At 41.3% G+C, this 20,856-nt stretch overlaps 1 protein-coding gene across 1 annotated transcript in view; it reads right to left on the bottom strand.

The window, feature by feature from the left end:
* Window positions 1–2,913: 2,913 nt before the first annotated feature.
* The window catches only part of EDEM1 (ER degradation enhancing alpha-mannosidase like protein 1), a 65,740-nt gene continuing 47,797 nt past the window's right edge, over window positions 2,914–20,856 (bottom strand). The window contains 7 exon segments of the mRNA XM_042782722.1: window positions 2,914–3,003; window positions 5,941–6,144; window positions 8,723–8,819; window positions 9,824–9,897; window positions 12,477–12,647; window positions 17,179–17,299; window positions 18,897–19,071. Coding sequence (XP_042638656.1) covers window positions 2,914–3,003; window positions 5,941–6,144; window positions 8,723–8,819; window positions 9,824–9,897; window positions 12,477–12,647; window positions 17,179–17,299; window positions 18,897–19,071 — 932 coding nt within the window.

Below are 20,856 nucleotides of genomic sequence, written 5' to 3'. Positions count from 1 at the left end.
CCGATGTATTTGTTTTTAAATAAATAGAAAACAATTTAAGTGGTGTGTGTATGCTCCTCAATTCAAGACAAGAAAGGCCCAGTGCATCCTCAGAACCTGGAAATTCATTTGCACAGAGTATGTTCTGATGGAAGAGCTGGAGCAAACTGAAGGGAAGATTTGACAAGGGAAGCTGGTCTTTCACAAAAGCCAGCACAACCAGGAAGTTAATAAACACTTCCTTTGTCACCTGCTCTTCCTGGGGAATAAAGATCCTACGACCCATCATCTCAGATAGCTAAGTGTGCCCGTAAGGATTCAGAACTTTGCAGTGGAAGAACTAGACTCCACCGAGCCTAAGTAGAAGACAGTTTTCTACAATAGTTTTGCAAAATCATTTTGTGCTGACAAAGTTGACACCAGACACTAGCTATGCACACATATACAAGGATAGCTCAAGCTCACTGCTATTCCAAAAGATGATGCCCACTCTGATTTAGGGCGTGACTGGGGCAAATCACTGAACAAGTGATCTCCCTGACAGCCCCTCCTCAACCCTCCCCTCTCTGAAATTTCAGAGCACAAAAGCAAAGAAAAAGGAAAAGCCTTGCAGGACATATCACAGTTGTGAACATTCTGATTTTTTTTTTTTTTAAGTATACTCTGACTTGGCTCAAATAACCTTCTCTTTATGACCGGCACCAGACAGCATTCTGGCATCTCACCCCACAAAGCACTCACTTTAGCATCCAACTTCACACTAGGTCATCCAGAAGCTCAACCAGGACAGCATGCAGTAACTCACTCACACAATTTCATTCACACAATTTGTACAGGTCTAGTCCCAGGAAGACAAAAGGGTTTGGGACTTAAAAGACCAATCCCACATCAGCCTGAAGCCTGAAAGAGGCATTCACAACATTCAAAGCCCAGTGGAACTGCCAGGCACAGAGCCCTCTTCAGAAGCCTGGAGGGAAGAAACATCCAGGCCCCGGCAAGAGCAGTAGGCAAAGGACCCCGATGAGAAGAGAAATGTCGGCACCATTACATACCACTGCTGCCACAGAAGGTGGAGAGGTCAGCAAGGAGGGACCAAAAGAGAAAATAGACACACTCCCTCCCAGATGTGCCCCTAACTGACCCACTTCACTTGGCCCAGAGAAGAAGATACAGGAATGTGGGTGTGTGTTTTCAAAATGGGACATTTTTGGTTTGAAATGAAAATCATTTAAAACACATATAGCTTTCTCAAAGAAAATTCCTACTCAGTAGATGATACCCTGTCGAGAAAAATAATTATGCTTTTAAAATAAACAAAAAGGGAAAACAGAAGCATTTGATGTTTTTTACTTTGAAACAATTTGCATAGAAAATGTTTAAAAGTTAGAGGTGATACATACATTATTGAAAAATCCCCTTTTAAAAAATCTCAAAGAACTGAATTATACATCTATTTAAAAAAATAGGAACCCTTCAATTTCCAAGAATGAATACAAATTTCTCCCTTTTGATTAAAAACGCAATGGCTTAGACAGCACTTATTTCTAGCTTTCAGACTAAAATGAAATCATTTGAAGTGGACACACAGTGGCAAGTGAGAAACACAGGGAAGCTGGGGTGTTTCTATGGGAAGGCATCCATTCCCAACGGTCCACAGAAGCCAGACGAGGGGATCCAATGCAGCTCTGCATTGTATGGGCACTCAGTGTAAGTTCAAAGAGATACTTCTGTTCTGGTTAAGGAGCTAATAAAAAAGAAAACAAGCATTTTACCACAACCTTTTCCTTGTCTGTATCAGGTTGAAAGTAAAGAATGGCCAAGCCACTTGCAGGAACCTTCCTCACCAACACTCAGTCCCATCCCTGTTTTACTGTAGTCCCACACCATGTGGTGATACAAAACAAGCCTATGAAAACCATAGCAGCAGCTTTGACATCCAGTGACTCAAATCAAAACTAGTGTAAGGCACTCATCTAAAGCCTGTATCAAAGAGAGAACTGCTCAAGGGATGCCAGAAAGTCTCAGACCTTTTTTTCCCCTGACTTAGCTAATTGGCACTAGACACTGAAAACAAAAACCAAACAAACTTCTAACCCAAACATGGTCAGAACTGAGAATCCTTGGTTAGTAAATACGAGACAGACATAGGCTCAGACAATCTTAGGTATTTTTCTCTCCTGAAAAGGCACCTGGTTCTGGAACTATGGACATTCCTCAGGTAAGTTCATATGCAAAATGTCATCCAAATGATCTACCAGTTAACTTCTTAACACTATGAGGTGATAACTTAGGAGACTGCAAGTGGGAATTCTGATAAGACCATTATTCTTATGCAAATAATCTGTAACACTGTGAAGAATACTTCGGGATACAAATGAATCACTATTTTTTTTCCCCATGCAAACAAAACTGGTTGGTATGTGGGGGAGAACCCAATTACTGAATGAGAGGCAGACAGGATGACATTTTCAATACAATAGAAAGGGATACCAAGGAAACCTCAGGCCCTTTTCCAGAGAAAGCCATTCACAATCCCCAATGCAGAGGTAGCAATACTGCAGATATGGCAAGTGCCAGCAAAGGGAAGAGATTTGGACTCTAAAGTATTAAGCTAAGAAAATCAATCTAAAGTTGCCCCATCAATTGTGCTTAGTAACACCAGCATTTCGTAAGAAGCCAATTTGCATGTACCTTCTCATTTCCATTTCCAATTATACCCTTAAGAAAAATAGGGGCATTTTATTGAACAGAAGAGAAATACTAAAGCAAGCAAGAACTAATGACATGTAGGTAAGCAGCTGGACAGAAATCCCTACACCATCACGGATGGCCAGACATCTGTTCTCTTCTTTCCACATCAGACTGGATTTCGGCATAGTCTGGAGTCAGTCATCAATGTGTGACATAAAGCGAGGCCACCTGGAGGACACTAGATCAAATTAAGCCAACCATCTGGTCAATCTGGCGCATGTAGATGCTCTTTAGGGGCAAGGAGTATCTCCTCTCATCAGGAACACGATTGCACTGGAAAGGAAAAAATGAGGGGAAATGTGAATTCTAAATTTAAAGCCCTCAAGAAATGCAGTGGGATGACCTAACCCAGGGATTTTCATCCTCATCAATGATGACATTAGAGGCCTTTGAGTCGGTTCCAACTCATAGGGACCCCAGCTACAACAGAATGAAACACTGCCTGGTCCTCCACCAGCCTCACAGGCCTTGCTATGTGTGAACCCATTGTTACAGTCACTGCGTCGGTCCACCTTGTTGAGCGTTGTCTTCACTGACCCTCTACTTTACCAAAGATGATATCCTTCTCCAAGGACTGGTTCCTCCTGACAGCATGTGCAAAGCACATGAGACCAATTCTCTCCATTCTCCCTTCAAAGGAGGATTCTGGCTGTACTTCCTCTAAAACAGATTTGTTTGTTCTTCTGGAAGTCCCTGGTATATTCAATATTCTTTGCCAACACCATAATTCCAATGTATTAATCCTTCAGTCTTCCTTATTCATTGTCCAGTTTTATACGCATATGAGGTGACTAAAAATACCATGGCTTGGGTCAGGTGCACCTTAGTCCTCAAAGCGATATCTTTGTTTAACACATTAAAGAGATTAATAATTGGGGCAGGATAATTCTTTGTTGTGAGGCCTGTTCTGTGTACTTTAACTGCATCCCTAGTCTTCACTCACTAGATGTCAGTAGCAAGCCCTTCCACAAAGTGATGACAACCAAAAATGTCTCCAAAAATTTCCCAATGTCCCCTGAGCAAAATCACCCCTAGTTGAGGACCACTCACCTACTTTAACACCTTGACAGGTTAAAAAAAAAAAAAAAAATGGAGACCAGAGATGCTAAAAAACAACCTTAGCAAGGACACTGTGGGCAAGACTAAAAGCTGGGTCCTTAATCCATCTAAAATTTTTTAAAAAAAACCTTGAGCTATTTGAAAAGACTGTGGTTTTCCAAGTGTATGATTCTTCTGAACCAGAGCTAAAATCTAAATGCTTAAACAGGCTGTGTATTTTAATTAAGGCTTTTCCACCAAGGAGACATGGGTTTTGAGAACCAGAGGTACTGTCCCTATAAACAGCTGTCCACATCTGTTCATTACAAGCTTCTGATCCACAGATGAAATCTGAGAGGTCCTTCAGCTGGTCCCAGCGGCTCCCCCCACCCATGCCTTCATGCCTTTGTAGGTATTACTCCTTCTGACTGAAAATTCCTTCCCAGGAAGCTGCTCTTCTTCATCCTTCAAGGATCTACTAAAAGAAACCTCCTCAGGGCGTCCCTCCTTCATTTTCTCTGGTAAGTTAATTTCTACTTTCTGTGTTTTTGCAGCCCTCCCGCAGTCCTCTACTTACAAATGCTGAGGCAAGAACCTATACCGAATTGGGAGCCCTCTTCCCTTGTGTGTCCCAGTGCCAGCCCAGAGGGAACAGGCCTAGTAAATGGGCGTCAGGCTGGATGGAGGTGCCACCTTCCTGAAATGGGGGATACACTGCCTGACTCCTCATCCTGCCTCACCACATACTCCACCCTATAATCCCAACCTCTCTGTGTCTCCCTTTCATCTGTAAAATGGGGATATTTAAAGCACCTGCACCTCACAGGGCTGCTGTTATAAGTAAATGAGTTAATAAGTAAGCCCTGAGAACAGTGCCAGGCACAGGATAAGCAGTTATGAGTGTTAGATTATTAACAGTTCTCCCCCTAAGTCTCCTTCCCTCTCCCTGTCATTATGCTTTCTTCACTTGATCATCATCCCATGACCTAATGGAAGTTTGGGGCACATCTCTGCTCCTGCTGGTTAAATGCATTCATAACTAAAGGTACAGACCTTCAACTGGGCAATGAAGGACATCCCAAAGCACAGTCAGTGGTCAAAGAGCTTTCCCTAACCAGGTAGGGTTTACATAATTGGGAGGACCTTTTGCACCACTGTGGTGTTTTTCTGAGAACAGAGATGGCATCCAACACACTGCAGGATAATAAGAGTTGAGATTTCAACTGATTCAGGGTCCTTTCCTCCTTCCTACCTCCAAACCATCCTATTTAATTAAATAAATATGACTCCAAGGGACTTTATGTTCCCAAATCCAACAGGATAACCTAAGGAGTCCCCAGGTGGTACAAACGGTTAAGAGCTGGCTGCTAAATGAAAAGCTAGCAGTTTGAGTCCAACCAGAGGCACTTTGGAAGAAAGACTTCATGATCTAATCCCAAAACATTAGCCACTGAAAACCCTATGGAGCACATTTTTACTCTGACACACATGGGGTCTCCGTGAGTCAGAGTCAACTCAATGGCAATTGGTTTGGGGCTGTATATTTTTTGATCAGGAAAATCAAGGCATGCTCAGTGTAGCCTGTTTTAAATGAAACGGGTTCCTGCTGCACGTCAGGAAGCATCCTCAGCAAAGATCACAATGACTGATGGTTGCTCTCCCTTCTCCTGCTGGCAGGTGACTGTGCTGCATCTCTCAACTAGCCCTCCAAACCCATGCCTGCCGTACTCCTTCCCACTCCAGCCCCCAAGGCTGACCTGCTGGGTTCTATCAACAAGCTCCCTTGCCCTCTGGCTTGTGATGGGGACAGCCAAGAAGAAGCTCCATAAGAGCTATGGGGGAGAGCAGAGAGCAAGGGGAGGCAGGGAGGCAAGTATCTACTCTGCTGGCTTCCCCTTAAGGTCCCTGAAGCCAAAAGCATCCCTCCACAAGCCTCTCTCCTTCCAGGTGCCACAGCCACCTTCTCTACCAGCCCCTCTGGGTCTAAGAGTGACAATAGTACCTACTGCACCTGTTCATTTCCCTACACCCTGTTGACCCCTATGTCACTCTATGAAGCTCTTCAAATCACCCAAGCTGCCTGTGCCAATGATTTTCCGCCAGGACTCTGAATGACACAGTAATTAGCAATAATTTCTCTTCCTCCACATCCAAATCACCTTTGCAACTTACATTGGAGCTGGAATTGATGACTTTTAAGTCTTGAGACTTAGGCCTGTGCACGGGTTTTCCCTCTTGCTCCTGCTCGCCCTGTTCAGAAAAGAATTCCTTCCAGGGTGACTCCCGAAGATGTTTGTCCACAGAGACAATGTGTCCCTCAGTTGTAAACATGTATCTGGTTCCAGATTTGTGTACTGGATTTTCTTCATCAAACAGCTAATAGAAAAGAAAAAGAGAAGAAAAAAGATAGAACTGGTAATCATAGCATGTTTGGGAACACAAACTAGCTCAGAGGGGAGTGTCACACTGCGACCCAGAAGCAATCTCCTTGCACTATCATGTCTGCCAATGACTAACAGGGTGAAAAGTTACTGTGGTAGTTAAGGTTGTCAACTTGGCTGGGCCTGGTTGAGTGGGTTGGGCAGCTGGAGGTAATTATTCCCCATGATGATACTGGCAATCAACTCCATGGTAGAATCGACCACAAGCAGCTGAGTAGCTATTTTAGGGAATGTGATCTGCTTCCCGTATGTAAGGAGAAGCTTTGGGATTGGTCTTTAGCCTTTTGGTACACTTGAACCCTGCATGTAGCCAAGTTGTTGTTCAACAATCTACCATACCCTGCCAATCTTGGGACTTCTTCTGGACTTGAATTAGTGGCCTACTGTGTTGTTTGGTAACATTGGGACTGTGCCCTTTTACTTGTCAACCTTGGGCTTGTCAGCCTCAGCAGCCACCAGCTGTCCGAGTGAAGAAAAGCCTCTAGCTTCAGTGGGCTGGAGCAGGAGGCAGAGCTGAAGCCCAAGGTTGAGGGGCTTTCAGCCAGCCCCTAGAGCCTGGCACTTTGAACTTGGACTTAAAGCCTCCAAAATTGTAAGAGAATAAACTGTTTGTTAAAGCCATCCCATTTGTGGTATATTCCTGTCAGAGCTGTAGTAGGTAACCAAACCAGTTATCTATTATTAACAAACAAACAAACAAAAACCCCAAACTCACTGCTACAATAGTTCCTAATCTGGGCTGCAAAGCTGACTCACCTGTTTTATTTAAACCCAGATGCCTGCTGCCACACCCCCCACCAAACCTACTGATTTAGAAATCCTAGGACTAAGGCCCAAACATAGGTAGTGTGCTTAAAATTCTAGATCTACCCCCCACACCCCAACACACACAACTGAACTCTATATTTTAAATGGCAGCAGGGCGGGAGGAGCAAGTTTTAGCCATCACTGTATCCCCAGGGCCTAGCCCGGACCCAACACACCTACCAACTCTCATGTCTTTGACGAATACATGTGTTAGAACAGGGATTGGGTTCGGAGGACGCAGGGCACACAAGGCCCAGGCCTTTTCTTCACATTGGATGTGGGAGGGGTATGCAAGAGGGTCTGATAGGAGCATCTGGAAAGAACAGCTAATCCACATGGAGACAAGTCAATGCAGGGAAAAGACAGGTGTTCAGAAAATGCTGAACGGATGAACGCTTAGAAAATCTTAGAGGTGAAAAAAACCTTATTTGTCACCTAACCTCAGAGCAGCTTGTCCATGTTCACACAGCTGAATGGGGCAGACACCAGATATTTTTAGTTTTTCCCTAGAGCATCCAATTGGACTCCTTCATGTCCTCCAGAACTCACCCTGTTAGTACCCCTTTGATACCAATGGTTGCTGGACAGACTCAAGGCCAGGCTCTCATGAGCTAGTCACAGTTGGCATAAGCTACCCTGCACTGTAAAGTCGAGAACACTGCAACCAGGGGGGCTTTACAGAGTGACAGTGTTTTTCTCCAGTGACTAGAACTATGTGTCAGTGTGTGGGCATTCTTGCTCAGCAGCAGTCTGTGAAAAGTGGCTCCAGGAGCAGAATAGTAGTCTAAAAGGACTACACCATTTGAGGTACTGGTCAACAGTACAGATTCCTAAGCTCATTTCTAAAACAGCTGACTCAACATGACTGTAATGTTTACAAGACTCCCAAGTGATTCTGATTCGGCTGGTCCCTGGGCTTGGAAACCACTAAACTAGGTAACAACCTATTTCAACCCTCACTGTCTTTGAATCTTAGCATAAATCCTCAGTTACTAGACTATTTTCCCACCAGCAAATCCCAATGCTCTGTGGCTTTAGGAAGCTGCCCTTTATATGTAGCCATACTGAGTAAGTGGCAAGGGGGGAAGACAGTGCTTATGCACATAAACATTGACGCTGTGTATGTGTATGGCATGAGAGTAACATGGAAGAGCATGAAACAAGGAGTCAGGCCCGGGGTTCATGCCTCAGCTCAGCACTTAGTTAGCTAAAGACCCTGGGCAGGTGTCTGGGTAGACCTCAGTCTCCCTGCAGGGACAATAAACACTGACTAGATGATCTCCAATGTTCCTTCCAGGTCCTCTCCACATGAGTGTGTGTCTAGGACTTGTGTATAGATGACAGACAGCTCAGCTGCAGTCTCAGCCATGATCACATGTCCATAGAACTCAGGAAGAGCTAGAAACACGGCTCTCTTTCTCACATGAGCCTTCCTTGGCCACCAAACCAATGCTGGCCCTCTTTATCTTTACCAGCACTTTGCATAATTTTTAATTCACTTGTTTGTTGACTTAACAACTCCTCGACATCAAGATTAGAAACCATGTGAGAATAATATCCTTGTTTTGTTGATGCCTATATCCCAGGACTCACTACAATGTCCACCATGTAGCAGGTGCCCAGCTATTTGCTATGTGAGAGAATGAATGAGTGTATGCTCTAAGCAGTACTACAACTTTCACAGGTTAATTTTGCAACACACATACCAGATACAAGTATTTGCAGGTCTCACTGAGGAAAAAACTCTCCATGCGGTCCTCTTTGGACTTGTCTATGACATGATGCAGTGTGGCATACCCACACCTACAAAAGAGTTGTCCAGTTAGTCATTCCTTCACTCACTCACTTAAGAAATAGAAGTATTCTATATACAGAATAATCCACCAAAAGATCAACCATTACATAAAAAATAATGTTTAAGATTATTTATTTATTATTAACAATAAATATTAATTATAAATTATTATTATTTATTATAAGAGCTAACTTTTTTTAGCTTGGATTTTTTGCTAATTTATTTAAAAGAGTTTTGGCTGTTAAACCATCAGAGTAAATGGAAGAAAGGGCATTTGCCAAAAGCACACGACACCAAGAAAATGATCGGCAACAAATTTATATCTGATTTAAATTTCAGTCCCTCTACTTCTAGAATTGACTTGTCATTTGGGCATTCTAAAAACCGCATTTGCTAAGAAAATTCTTATGATATACGGCTAAGTGGAAAAAATCTGGACAAAAAAATTGAAGTATAGAGTATTTTATATATATATACAAACATAAATATTTTAAGTATATATAATACTTGAATGCTGACTGTGGTTATCTTTGTATGTGGAAATTAGAATGATAATATTGTAACTCTACACTGTATTTCTACAGGAACAATGCAAGCATTATACATTTTTTTGCCATCCACACTATGCCAGAGCTGTTTTCCTTAATTTCATCATTTCCACACATTATAGATGTACAAGTGGGTATGTATTTGTGGGAATATAGGGTATTTTCTATACTCCCTAAATATTTTAATGTGTGAATCATTTATCTAACTAGAAGAAATAAGCTACTTAAAAGGAATATATACACTCTGCTGGAACTTTACAGAAAATAAGGGGGAGAAAAAAAGTAATTCCCACTATCATAGAGATGTTTTACCACACCAAAGAGTGACTTCCCTATGAAATTAACATTAATGGCCTATTCCATGAACTAAAACGTAACACAGAATAACCTTTCACCAGAACAACTCAAAATAAATCAAAAAGGGCCAACCCAACAGAAAAAAAGAAATAACTTAGAAAACTAACTTGACTTTTGTGTGCTTTTCCAGACTCTGCAGAATATCCATTCCTACGTGGAGGTAGAAGGGATTCTTGGTTGCCTAGAGAGAACATGAGAGAATATGATCCAGCAAGGGCTTGGGAGACATGCCAGCAACAATCATCATGGTGCCAGCAGAAAAGGCGAGGGAGAGGAGCCACTGCCCAAAGGAGGAAGCAGGGCCCATTCGCTTTATCTGGAAAGGTCATGAAGAAAGGACTAAGGTGTTCTGTTGGGTTACATCAAACTATATCTATAATTTAACTTGAACCAGGTTAAGACAGTCCACTCCAAGGTAGAAAAAAAATATTTGACTCTGGTTCTCCTGATTCTTATCATGGTCAGAAATGAAACTAAGCTCAATAGTGCCATATCTGAGAATAAATCCAGTCTCTATCCTACCTTGGAGCATATCTACAAACTGAAGATGGAGGCAAAGGAAAACAGGACTTGCCTCTGTTCTACTTCTAGCACCATGAGGTATTATTTGGGCATTCTATCAAGAAAAAGGCTTATGGGACCAAGACTTTCATAAGTACCTAAAGGAGGCCATCACACTTTCTAGTCATCTTGAGAATTATGCCCTTGGGTTGTTTATTCTTCTGTCACATGCTCACAGATGGTTTCATCAGGAGGAAAAAAAGTTTGAGAAGATGGGACTTTTATCCCACAAATAGTTTCAACATTGGAGATTATCTTTAACTCATGCCTTACGCCAAGTTGCAGCAAAAGCAAACTAATGCAAGTTTAAGTGGCTCTGGATTACAAAAGCACAAGATGTGGCTTCCACGGGTGGCCCACAGGAAAACTGAAGGAGATGTCCCAGGATTCTAAAATAGAAAATATGACGAAGCAGCCAAAAATGGGAGAGAGGTGGTGACCCAAATAAAGAAGTATGGACCCAAATGTGCAGTACTAAACTGAGGGGAGAAAGGAGAACAGACTCAGGCACACCCTCCTCTGTGTGGGCAGAGAGGCCAAAAATACCAATGTCATTATTTTCCTTTTCTTAGAGAGAAGGTTATCTAAAACTCAGGAGGTCGCTCTTCAGGCATGATGACTTATACAAGTTTCTTAGGATATTCCCCTCATTTCACCTAGGGGCACAAAGGGCAAGGATTCAGTACCGTATACTTACGCAAATAATGCACATGGTCTGTTTTTGGAGGGCTGCACCCCATGGTATTTTCATGTGTGCTAATTTGGTTTTTTTACATGTTGTAGCAAAGAAAATAATAAAATAGTATAGCATGCTTAAGAAAATACCTAGGGGGAGGATTATGAAAATACTGGGGGGGGGAAGGGGGGGTGGTTTGCATCCAGTTGTCATAGAACACTCAATACATGCATTATTTGCATAAAAATATGTTATATAAGAATTACTGAATACATTTTATATCACAGCACTAATCCTGCTACCAGAGCTTGTAAAAGCAGGGTTCTGCTTGCTAAGGCTTGCCCAAGGCCAAAAGAAAACTAACTGCCATCAAGTCGATTCAACTCACAGCGACTCCTCCTTGGGTTTCCAAGGTGGTATCTCTACAGAAGTAGATTGCCCAATCTTCCTTCCGAAGAGAGCTGGTGGGTTTGAACCACCAGCCTTCTGGTTAGCAGTCAAATGCCTTAAGCACTACACCACCAGAGCTCCCTTGCCCAATGTAGGCATTTGCTAAGTCTGTTGAACTGGATTTAGACCAAACCAAAACCAAACTCACTGTCATCGAGTCGATTCTGACTCACAGTGACTCCCACTGGGTTTCCAAGGCAGTAAATCTTTATTGCCCCATCTTCCTTCCATGGAGTGGCTGGTGGGCTTGAACCACCAGCCTTCTGGTTAGCAGTCAAATGCCTTAGGCACTGTGCTACCAGAGCTCACAGTTCATAGACAGCTGCCTGTAAATGCTAGCAACTAATGCTGCTGCATTTTTTAATGGATGAGGACTCTGTGTTTATAAGTATGGCATGCAGAGAAGTATACATACCCGGCTTACATAGTGTGGAAGAAAGCATTTTACAATTAAATTTACATTCCCTTTGACAGTAAAGTAATTCCACCAAGATGAATGTAATTTTGGTTACAAAAAAAAACAAACTTTAGTGGAAAAAAAGTTTTTTCAAACATTAATCAAAAATGGGCATCCAGATCAATCCCATACGATTTCCTTTACAGCCAAGAAAAAAAAAATGTATTTTTGGTCCCAAATGTTGTTGGTTTTTTTCTTTCTTTTTTTTTTTTTTTTGTCTGAATAACTATTACATAAACCAGGATTCAAAGTACAAGTGTGTAGATTTACATCCTAGCAAACGACACTCTGGTCAAATAAATCTGGAAAACACTAGGTACTGAAATCTCTTTCTTGAGTATTTATGGATCTGAGAAATAACTCCTATAATAAAGCCACTCGTTAGCTTTGCAAAATGTAGGTTAAAAAACATATTTGACCATAAACTCCTGTGTCCTGTGGAACCATGAATGACTTTAAAGATGAACAAGACTACAGATAGGGTGGTAACACTAGCAGGATTGCTATGAAACAACGTAATTCTAGATCAATCAGCAAACGTTCATTAAGAACTAACTGCTACAGTACTTCTGTAGTTTTTAATTAAATACAAGCTGTTGTTAATAAACCCTAGTACCTGATAGAGAAGATAGGTAGATTCCACTAACTCTGGTCTCAATGGGTAGAAGAGAACATCAGGGGCCTGTAGTTGCCAGTTATATCTCTCAGGGAGGGCTCCGTATCGTTTCCATATGGCATAGTAAAATGCATGCAGGCAGATGGCATCTTCCACATCCCCTATCAGAACCTAAGGAGGAGATACAAGTCACCAGACTAAGATCCTTTCCCAGTGCAACAAGCCCTGGGTTTCCTCCCACCACCCTACCACCCTTGTTCTTATCTGATCTATAAACATGGCAGGAGATGTAAACAACCCAAAGTGAGCCCAGCCAAACACATGCTGCCAAATTTAAGGCCAGGAAGTTATGAACTACATAGAAGAAGTCGTCAGGAATACTAATAAACAACTAAGGATACTAGGGATACTAATTAGCCAACTAAGAGAACTGAGAGGTAGATTCTCCAAAATTCACACACAATTACTTTTCTTTTTTTCTTTTCCTGAGCCTTTCCTCAGGGCCCTGGCTGAGAATGGGACTGCACTAGTGCCATCTGGATGCTGCCCTAATGGGAGGTCTGGAGAGCAAGCCCCACTTCATTCGTGGGGAGGGTGGGTCCACCTAGGCATCCTCTCTCTTTTTACCTTTCTCGAGTCTGCCATCTAAACCTTTACTCTCTAGAAGACCAGAAAAATGTCCTCGTGGCCTGGAGAGCCAGGGGAGATGAGAATTTCCTGAAATTCTTTCTTAGGTCTCTTTTCTTTGTTTAAAATTTTATCCCCTTCACCCAATTAAATGTAAGTCTACCTTCTAGTTAGTGGTTTACCCTTTCTTCCCCACCCACCCCTTGTACCCAGCAAAGAATATTTCTTTTATTATGAAAATCCTTTTCTTAACTTTCTAAATGGTCTCATGTATTTGTCCTTTTGTGATTGACTAATTTCACTCAGCATAATGGCCTTTAAGTTAATCCATTTCCCAGAGTCAATAATGTTCTTTAACATTGCATAGTATTTCATCAACACACAATTACTTTTCAAGTATAGATATGCACTTATTTAATATGGCTCTCTCTGTTCACACTCATTCATTTTAGAAACAGAATAATCAAGATATTAGGCTGTTAACCTCTAAATCAGTAGGAACTAGAGAATGTTCTGGTATCCACCTTCCCATCCCAAAAAAAGTTCTTTCCAACCCCTTTCACACTACCTGCAAACCACACCCGAACCCAAGGAGATGACAAGCAAAGAACGTGCTAGAGATTTGGAAACCAATGCTTTTCTAAAAACATCACAGATACTTCCAAGAAACTTCAAAAGTACCATCAGCCTATATGATACAGCTTTATATGACGGGTATACAGAAGGGAGCCCACCACTTTGTTTGCTGGCATGCCAGGTGGTCCTGAAATGAAGATTTCCAATAGAAACATACTGCAAGCCACACACATAATTTTTTTCCTATTTCCCCACAATTTATTTATTTTTATAATTTATTTTTGTTTTTGTTGAGAATATCCACAGCAAAACATACACCAATTCAACAATTACTATGTATACCATTCAGTGACACTGTTGTGCAGCCATTCTTATACTTCTTTTCCAAGTTTTCCACCATTAATGTAAACTCACTGCCCCCTAAAGCTTCCTATCTAATCTTTCGATTACATTGCTGTCAATTTGCTCTCATACAGAGAGATTTTAAAAGGACACAATGCTCGAGCACATACTGTAATTTTAAATTTTCTAGTAGTTACAATTGAAAAAAGAAAAACTAAACTAAAAAGAAACAGGTAAATTGTTTAACTCAATGTTATCTAAAATGCTATCATTTTAACATGTAATAAACATAAAAATTAGTAATCAGATATTTTACATTCTTTTTGTGGTACTAAGTCCTCAAGGTCCAGTGTGGATTTAAGTGACAGCACATTGCCATTCAGATTAGCCTTTTTTTTTTTTTTATTATTGTGATTTGGGTGAAGATTTACAGAGCAGATTCACTTTCCATACAGCAGTTCACATACACTCTGTCTCATGACATTGACCACAGTTTACCACAATGCAACAGTTCCCCTCCCACTTCTTCCCCATAGTTACCCCTTCCCAGTGTCCATCCCTCCATGCACTCCTGCCCCCTGAGCTGTCTCCCTGTGCATAAGCAGCCCCTCTTTCTCCCATGATTGTTCTCTCCAAGGAGTGTATCTACCTCAGGTAAATGTTTAACTCATATGCCTGTCTTTTGTTTGGCTAGAAACCACGGGTGTGGGTTCAATTCCAGACCTGAAGGGTAGCTAGAGGCCATAGTCTCAGTGGTTCCACCAGGCTCTATCAGACCAGTAAACCTGGTCCTCACTTTTTTTTTTTTCTCCAAATGATTTTGAGTTTTGTTCCACATTGTTCTCCCTCTCTATCAAGGATCTCCTACATAGATCCCCTTCCAAGTGGATGACAGTGGTAGCTGGGCACCATCTAGTTCTTCTGGTCTCATAGTTGTATAGGCTATAGATCAGCTGGTGTACCAGTTGCTAGGACTAATTGTTCCCATGAATTTTGGTTTTCTTCATTCTTCTTTGCTCTGAACAAGGAGAGACCCATCATTGCATCTAGATGGCAGCTTGCTAGCTTTTAAGATCCCAGTCACTACTAGCCAAAGTAGGAGGTGGACCAATGTTTTGTATAGTATGTTATGCCAATTGAGCTTGAAGTCCCCTGTGACTATGGTCCCAAGCCCACAGTTTCAACTACTCGATCCCTCTGGGTAGCTGCCTGTTACCAAGCAGTGACCACAGCCTTGCCCCTTGTCAGCTCTACTATACACTTGGGAATTCTGATCATTCATATAAAGTTATAGGACCATTTTCTGCCAACCCTATACATGTTCTTGGATACACTCCCCATTTCATAGACATACCTCATCGTTCAGCCTGTCCACCCATCTATCCACCCATATATCCATATTTGCCTTCACTGACAACGCAGTACTGTATGTGCAAAAGGGTTCATCTTTGTTGTCTGTACTTCCCATGTACTCTGTCTTTCTCATTCTCAAGGCCTCCATATTGGTCACTCACATTTGGTACATTGCCCCTCTCTTCACCCAAATCAATACTTATCTCTATCTATCTAACAGCCTTCCCTCCCCTCCCCTTCCCACCGCTGGTAACCAACAAAGAAAATTTAATTCTATAGATAAACTTTTCCTTAACTTTTACAATAACAGACTAATACAATATTTGTCCTTTTGTGATTGACTTATTTCACTCAGCATAATGTCCTCCAAATTCACCCACGTTATTTGGTATTTTGCAGATTCTACATTATTCTTTAGCATTGCATAGTATTCCATTGTGTGTATGTACCATAGTTTGGTTATCCATTCCTCAGCTGATGGACACCTAAGTTGTTCAGACTAGCCACTTTTTAAGTGCTCACTCAACTAGCCATAGGGCTACTGAATGGTCTGAACATTTACAACTATAGGGACCACATACACAACTTGGACTCCTAGGAGAATCTTGATTCCATACTACTATTCAACTCATAGTATAATTTTTTTGAAAGATACAATCTAACCCAAGGTTTAGCAGAAAGAGGGAATCAGAGAGACTTGCATCTGAAGCCCTGTAGCACCATGTATCAGCTCGCTGGCCATGACAGAGCCTTCTCACCAATCTGATACAGTTGCTTCACCTAGAAAGAGGCCAAGCCTACCATCACAAGGCTGTGTGAGGTTCAAAAATAATGTATGTAAAACCGAAAGGCACAACCAGCCATGTTTCTCATTGTAGCGCTGTTTTCCTTTTGAGATTCTTACCTGTCTCCCCAGAGCCCAGCTCAGGTGCTAACTGCAAGCCCAAGCGAGGTGGGATTTAGAGAGAATCATTGCAGTGTCTGAAAGCCATCCTGATTGGACTTCTGAACCCAACAAACACAGGGAGATTACCTGAATTATGTTATCCGTAATTTTACTTCTTTTTGTTGGCATAATTGGGGTGGGGTGGGGAATCCACCCAAAAGTTTAAAAAAAAAATAAAAAGCTCCCACGTCCTGAATTTTATTATCTAGAGTTCTTTGCAGACTAAACATGGTGGTGGTGGTGGGCGCTGTCAGGATTCCGGCTCATGCTCAATTCCTGGCACAGGTGCCTAGAAATTTTTGGTCCCCTTAAATCCACAAGCTACTACAAAATAAACTCTCTAACTTCATTTAGTTCCAGATAAAGTAAGAAGCTGATTCACTGCTCCATAAAGCTAATTTTTCTTAGCAAATTAACCAATTACTGTAGGGTTGACCCTGACTCAGGGTGAGCCTGTGTGTATCAGAGTAGAACTGTGCTCCATAGGGTTTTCAGTGGCTGATTTTTCAGAAATAGATCACCAGGCCTTTCTTCTGAGGTGCCTCTGGATAGACTTGAACCTCCAACCCTTCAGTTATTCTGTTAACCATCTGTACCACTCAGGGTTCTTGGCAAATATGCAAATCCAAAACCAAATCCATTGCTGTAGAGTCAATTCCAATTCACAGCAACCCTGCAGGACAGAGTAGGCCTGCCCTATAGGTTTCCAGGACTACAATCATTATGGAAACAGATTGCCGCATCTTTCTCCCATGGAACAGCTGGTGGGTTCAAACTGCCAATCTTTCAGTTAGCAGCTGAGCACTTAACCACCGAGCCACTAGGGCTCCTTTCTTAGCAAATATGACCCCAAAATACCTGCAGTCCAGGGAAGAAGGCCTGCAGAGAGTCGATCCAGGTGTTCATCAGCTGCCCACTAAACATGTTCACATTGACATAGAGTGGGGGGTCTCCTTCTCCTTCATTACAGGCCTCCCGACTACAAAACCAAGCAGAGCAATCAAAGGTGAAGGAAAAATCACTGGTAGAGGCAGCCCAACTCATGGCTCCTGGCCTTGCTCTAGCGCTCTTTCTAAAGCAACTTCTGGTCATTTAATTTAAATGGAATCAACACTAACTTTTCCTTTAAATGTGAAGACTAAATGCCACTACTTGTCTTCACCAGACACTGGCTTAAGATGATTATCTACCATAAAACAAAAGTCCTAGACTCAGCTATTTCATCAGGATTTCACTGTTATTTTGCAGAAAGTACTGTGACATTCAGGCTTAAGAACACTGCCACATAACAGAATGTGTTGTCTAGTATGAATTTAACCTGAGTAGCGGAGCCTGGTGATTTCTGTAGCTGAAAGAATCTCTTTTATAATAAGGTCCTACAAGACGGGCCTGGAGGAGCCCATTCAATCAACACCCTCAGGGATCACTACTCAATTTAGTTTTGGGCAAAAATGCCTGGACTCTGGCTAGTCTAACTCAAACACAACTCTCACACACGTGGCTCCTGCAGTGGCTAATGTGGAAATGGATCTATGAATATCCTAGCAAACAAGAAGGTCAGTAGCTATAACTTTCGCTGACCATATAACACATAAGTGCATGCAAAGAAAGATCTGGGGCTGACAGAGATGACACGAGGGTAGAAGCTATTGTAGCCCAGTATAGCTCTCTGTCTCCTGTTATCTTAATTGTAGAACTAAGAAACAACAAATAATTTTGTATTAAAAAACACAAAAAAGGAAAATGTGGTAAATGTCCTTTCTTTCACCAGGACTAAAGGCCATCCTAACAATTCTTTGAAAAGTAAAAGAAAGAAAATAAGCCAATAATTTTTCTCCATTACAGCTCTATCTGTAATCAAAGCTACATTTCACAATGATATGTCACCCCCATAGAGGGGAGCCTCCACAATGGCCCTCAGTGATCCCTGCCTCCAGGTATTCACTCCCTAGTCCCCTCCCACAAAGTGGCAGAATTAGTGTGTGAAAGCAAGAAAATATGGCATATAATATGGCAGAACACAACAGGATTAGGTCAGGACAAGTGCTCTGGCTTCTGTCTGGGTTTCTATCGCTTTCTGTCAGGTCACTTGCTCTAGGGGAAGCCAGCTTCCATAAGCTGCCTACAAAGAAGTCCATGTGGCAGGGAACTGAGATCCCCAGCCAACAGCCAGTGAGGAACAGAAGCCAGCCAACTCAAGTAAGCTGGGAAATGGATCCACCTCTCAAACCTTGAGATGGCTGCAGGCCTGGATGACAGCTTGACTGCTACTTTGAAGCTGAGATCCTTAACATGAACCTTCCAACTAAGTTGCTCTTGCATTCCTGTCCCTCAGAAACGTTGAGAGCTAAAACATTTGCTGTTTTAAGTCATTAAGTTCTGGAGTATTTACTGCAACAATAGAGAGCTAATAGATCTCTTCGCCCCCAAATGACTGACAAATAACTAAGAGAGGGGGTAGGGAAATGTGGGCAGATGAACAGATCCTGTAAATTACAGTTAAGAAAAATATGAACATTTCAGAATGTTTTCTACTTGCTTTATGAGGCAACATAAGACATGTCGAGGATTCATACCCTCTTCTTAAGTAGTTTTGAATACTCTGATATGCAGCATTAAACATTTCTAGATCTTCTTTTTCTCCAAAGAGAATATAAGATTTCAAGAGGTATTCATAAAAGGAGTCCAGGCCAGCACCCAAGCCACTCTGCTTTCCCACCCAGTGGCCGGTCTGAATGTTCACAACATTGCCTGCAAAAATAAACAAGACACTTCAGTTCCCAATTATACCAGCCTTCTACTTCAACCCCACTGCTTCTCAACTCGTTTATCCTTGCCAGTCAGGAAAAGGAGTGAACGCTAGGCCCTCAAACTTCTAGCTGTCAAATCAGTTGCATGGATAGTCTGGAGATCTGAGAAAACAGTATATATTTCCAACACAAAAAATGGGGATGAAAATGTAAAAGAAAACAGCTTTGTCATCTTGGCCTTGCTTGATTGACAACGCATTTCAAAAGCTAATAGTTTTATCATAAATAAAAATGTTGTAAAAAAAGAAAAAGCTTTTACTGAACATTTCAATCAAAGATTCCATAGAAGAAACCTGATCAGAAAGGAAAATGCAGAACAGAATTTCAAATTCTCATGGACTCTAGACTTTCTGGAGCCATAGAGGATGGATAAAACAATCTCAATATTCCCTGAGATAATCTTTAAACCTTAAACCAAAAATATCCCCTGAAGTCTTCTTAAATAAACCGAACAATAGTTTAACTTAACTAGTAAAAAAAAAAAGGTGTGTCTTGAGCATTATGATCTTTTAAGAACTATCTATATAGGATCAAATGGACAATATCAACTTGAGAGGTTAAAGAAGGAACCTTAGGGTCAGTGGGTTGATGTTAATGAGGGAGAAACAACTCAGAAAAGTCGGGTGAGAATGGTTACACAACTCAAAGAATGTAATCAATGTCACTGAAGTATACATGTAGAAACTGTTGAATTAGTATCTGTTTTGCTGTGTATACGCTCAACAACAACAAGATAAATAAAATTTAAAGAAAAAAAAAGTTTTATGTTTTCCACCAGCGAATTGACTATAAAATGGAAATGTAAAAAAAAAGAAAGAATCCAAGTGTCCAACATCAGAAGAACAGATAATGAACGATTATGTGGCTTTTAAACTTGAAATTCTTAAATTCTTAAATAACCTATCAAATATAAGACAGAATAAAAATGTTTATTTACTCTGTAATTTGAAAATTTATAAAAGTTGTGCACGCTGAAAAGGCCTTACAGAAAAAGCTGACAATTCGTGGTCATGGAATCATGGTGACTTTTTTATTTCTACTATACATATTTGTAAGTAAATTTCAGATTGGAAATAATCATCCAAAATCACTTTTTAAAAGCAAGACTTTTGCAATAATAATCTGTCATGGCTCTAGAATGGACAAGTCAAGTGACTTCCAAATGCCAAAAAGAAAATAATTCTCAATATAAGACAGACGTTTACATGAGACAAAAACCCATTTTAAGATGTGGAATTCAGATTTCTGGGGTCTACAGAGTTGGGGTGACTCACCCAGATCATTTGTCCTTAAATGTCCTTTTGAATCCAGAGATTCAAAGTAACTGGCTTTCTAAAAGTCACCTTCGAATCAAACAAAGGTCTAGTAAACTAGTAAGACCATTTGGCCTTTGGGTATTATGCTCTTTTGAAGAATTCAGTCAGTTTCAGAAAACAGAGATTCCAAAAGTCAGACTGGGAGCTTAAGGTAAATCAGGAATTATTTTAATTGTTCTTCAAGAGAATGCTGTATGAAACCCTTCCTGACCACAAACTGTTTTCCAGTTCTATTCCAGCCCTTTTCCATGGCAATGCCGATAAGGTTTGGTATAAGAATTCTGGAAGGTCTTCTCATCTTTGGAACATTCTGGTAGCATAGTGGCTAAGGCACTTGACTGCTAACCAGAAGGCTGGTGGTTCAAACCCACTAGCCACTCCTCGGAAGGAAGGTTGGGCAATCCTACTTC

This window comes from Orycteropus afer, unplaced genomic scaffold, assembly GCF_000298275.1.
Source record: "Orycteropus afer afer isolate SDZICR_OR568_19922 unplaced genomic scaffold, OryAfe1.0 scaffold00429, whole genome shotgun sequence".
Classification (NCBI taxonomy): domain Eukaryota; kingdom Metazoa; phylum Chordata; class Mammalia; order Tubulidentata; family Orycteropodidae; genus Orycteropus; species Orycteropus afer.
This window is presented reverse-complemented; position numbering and strand designations above follow the sequence as displayed.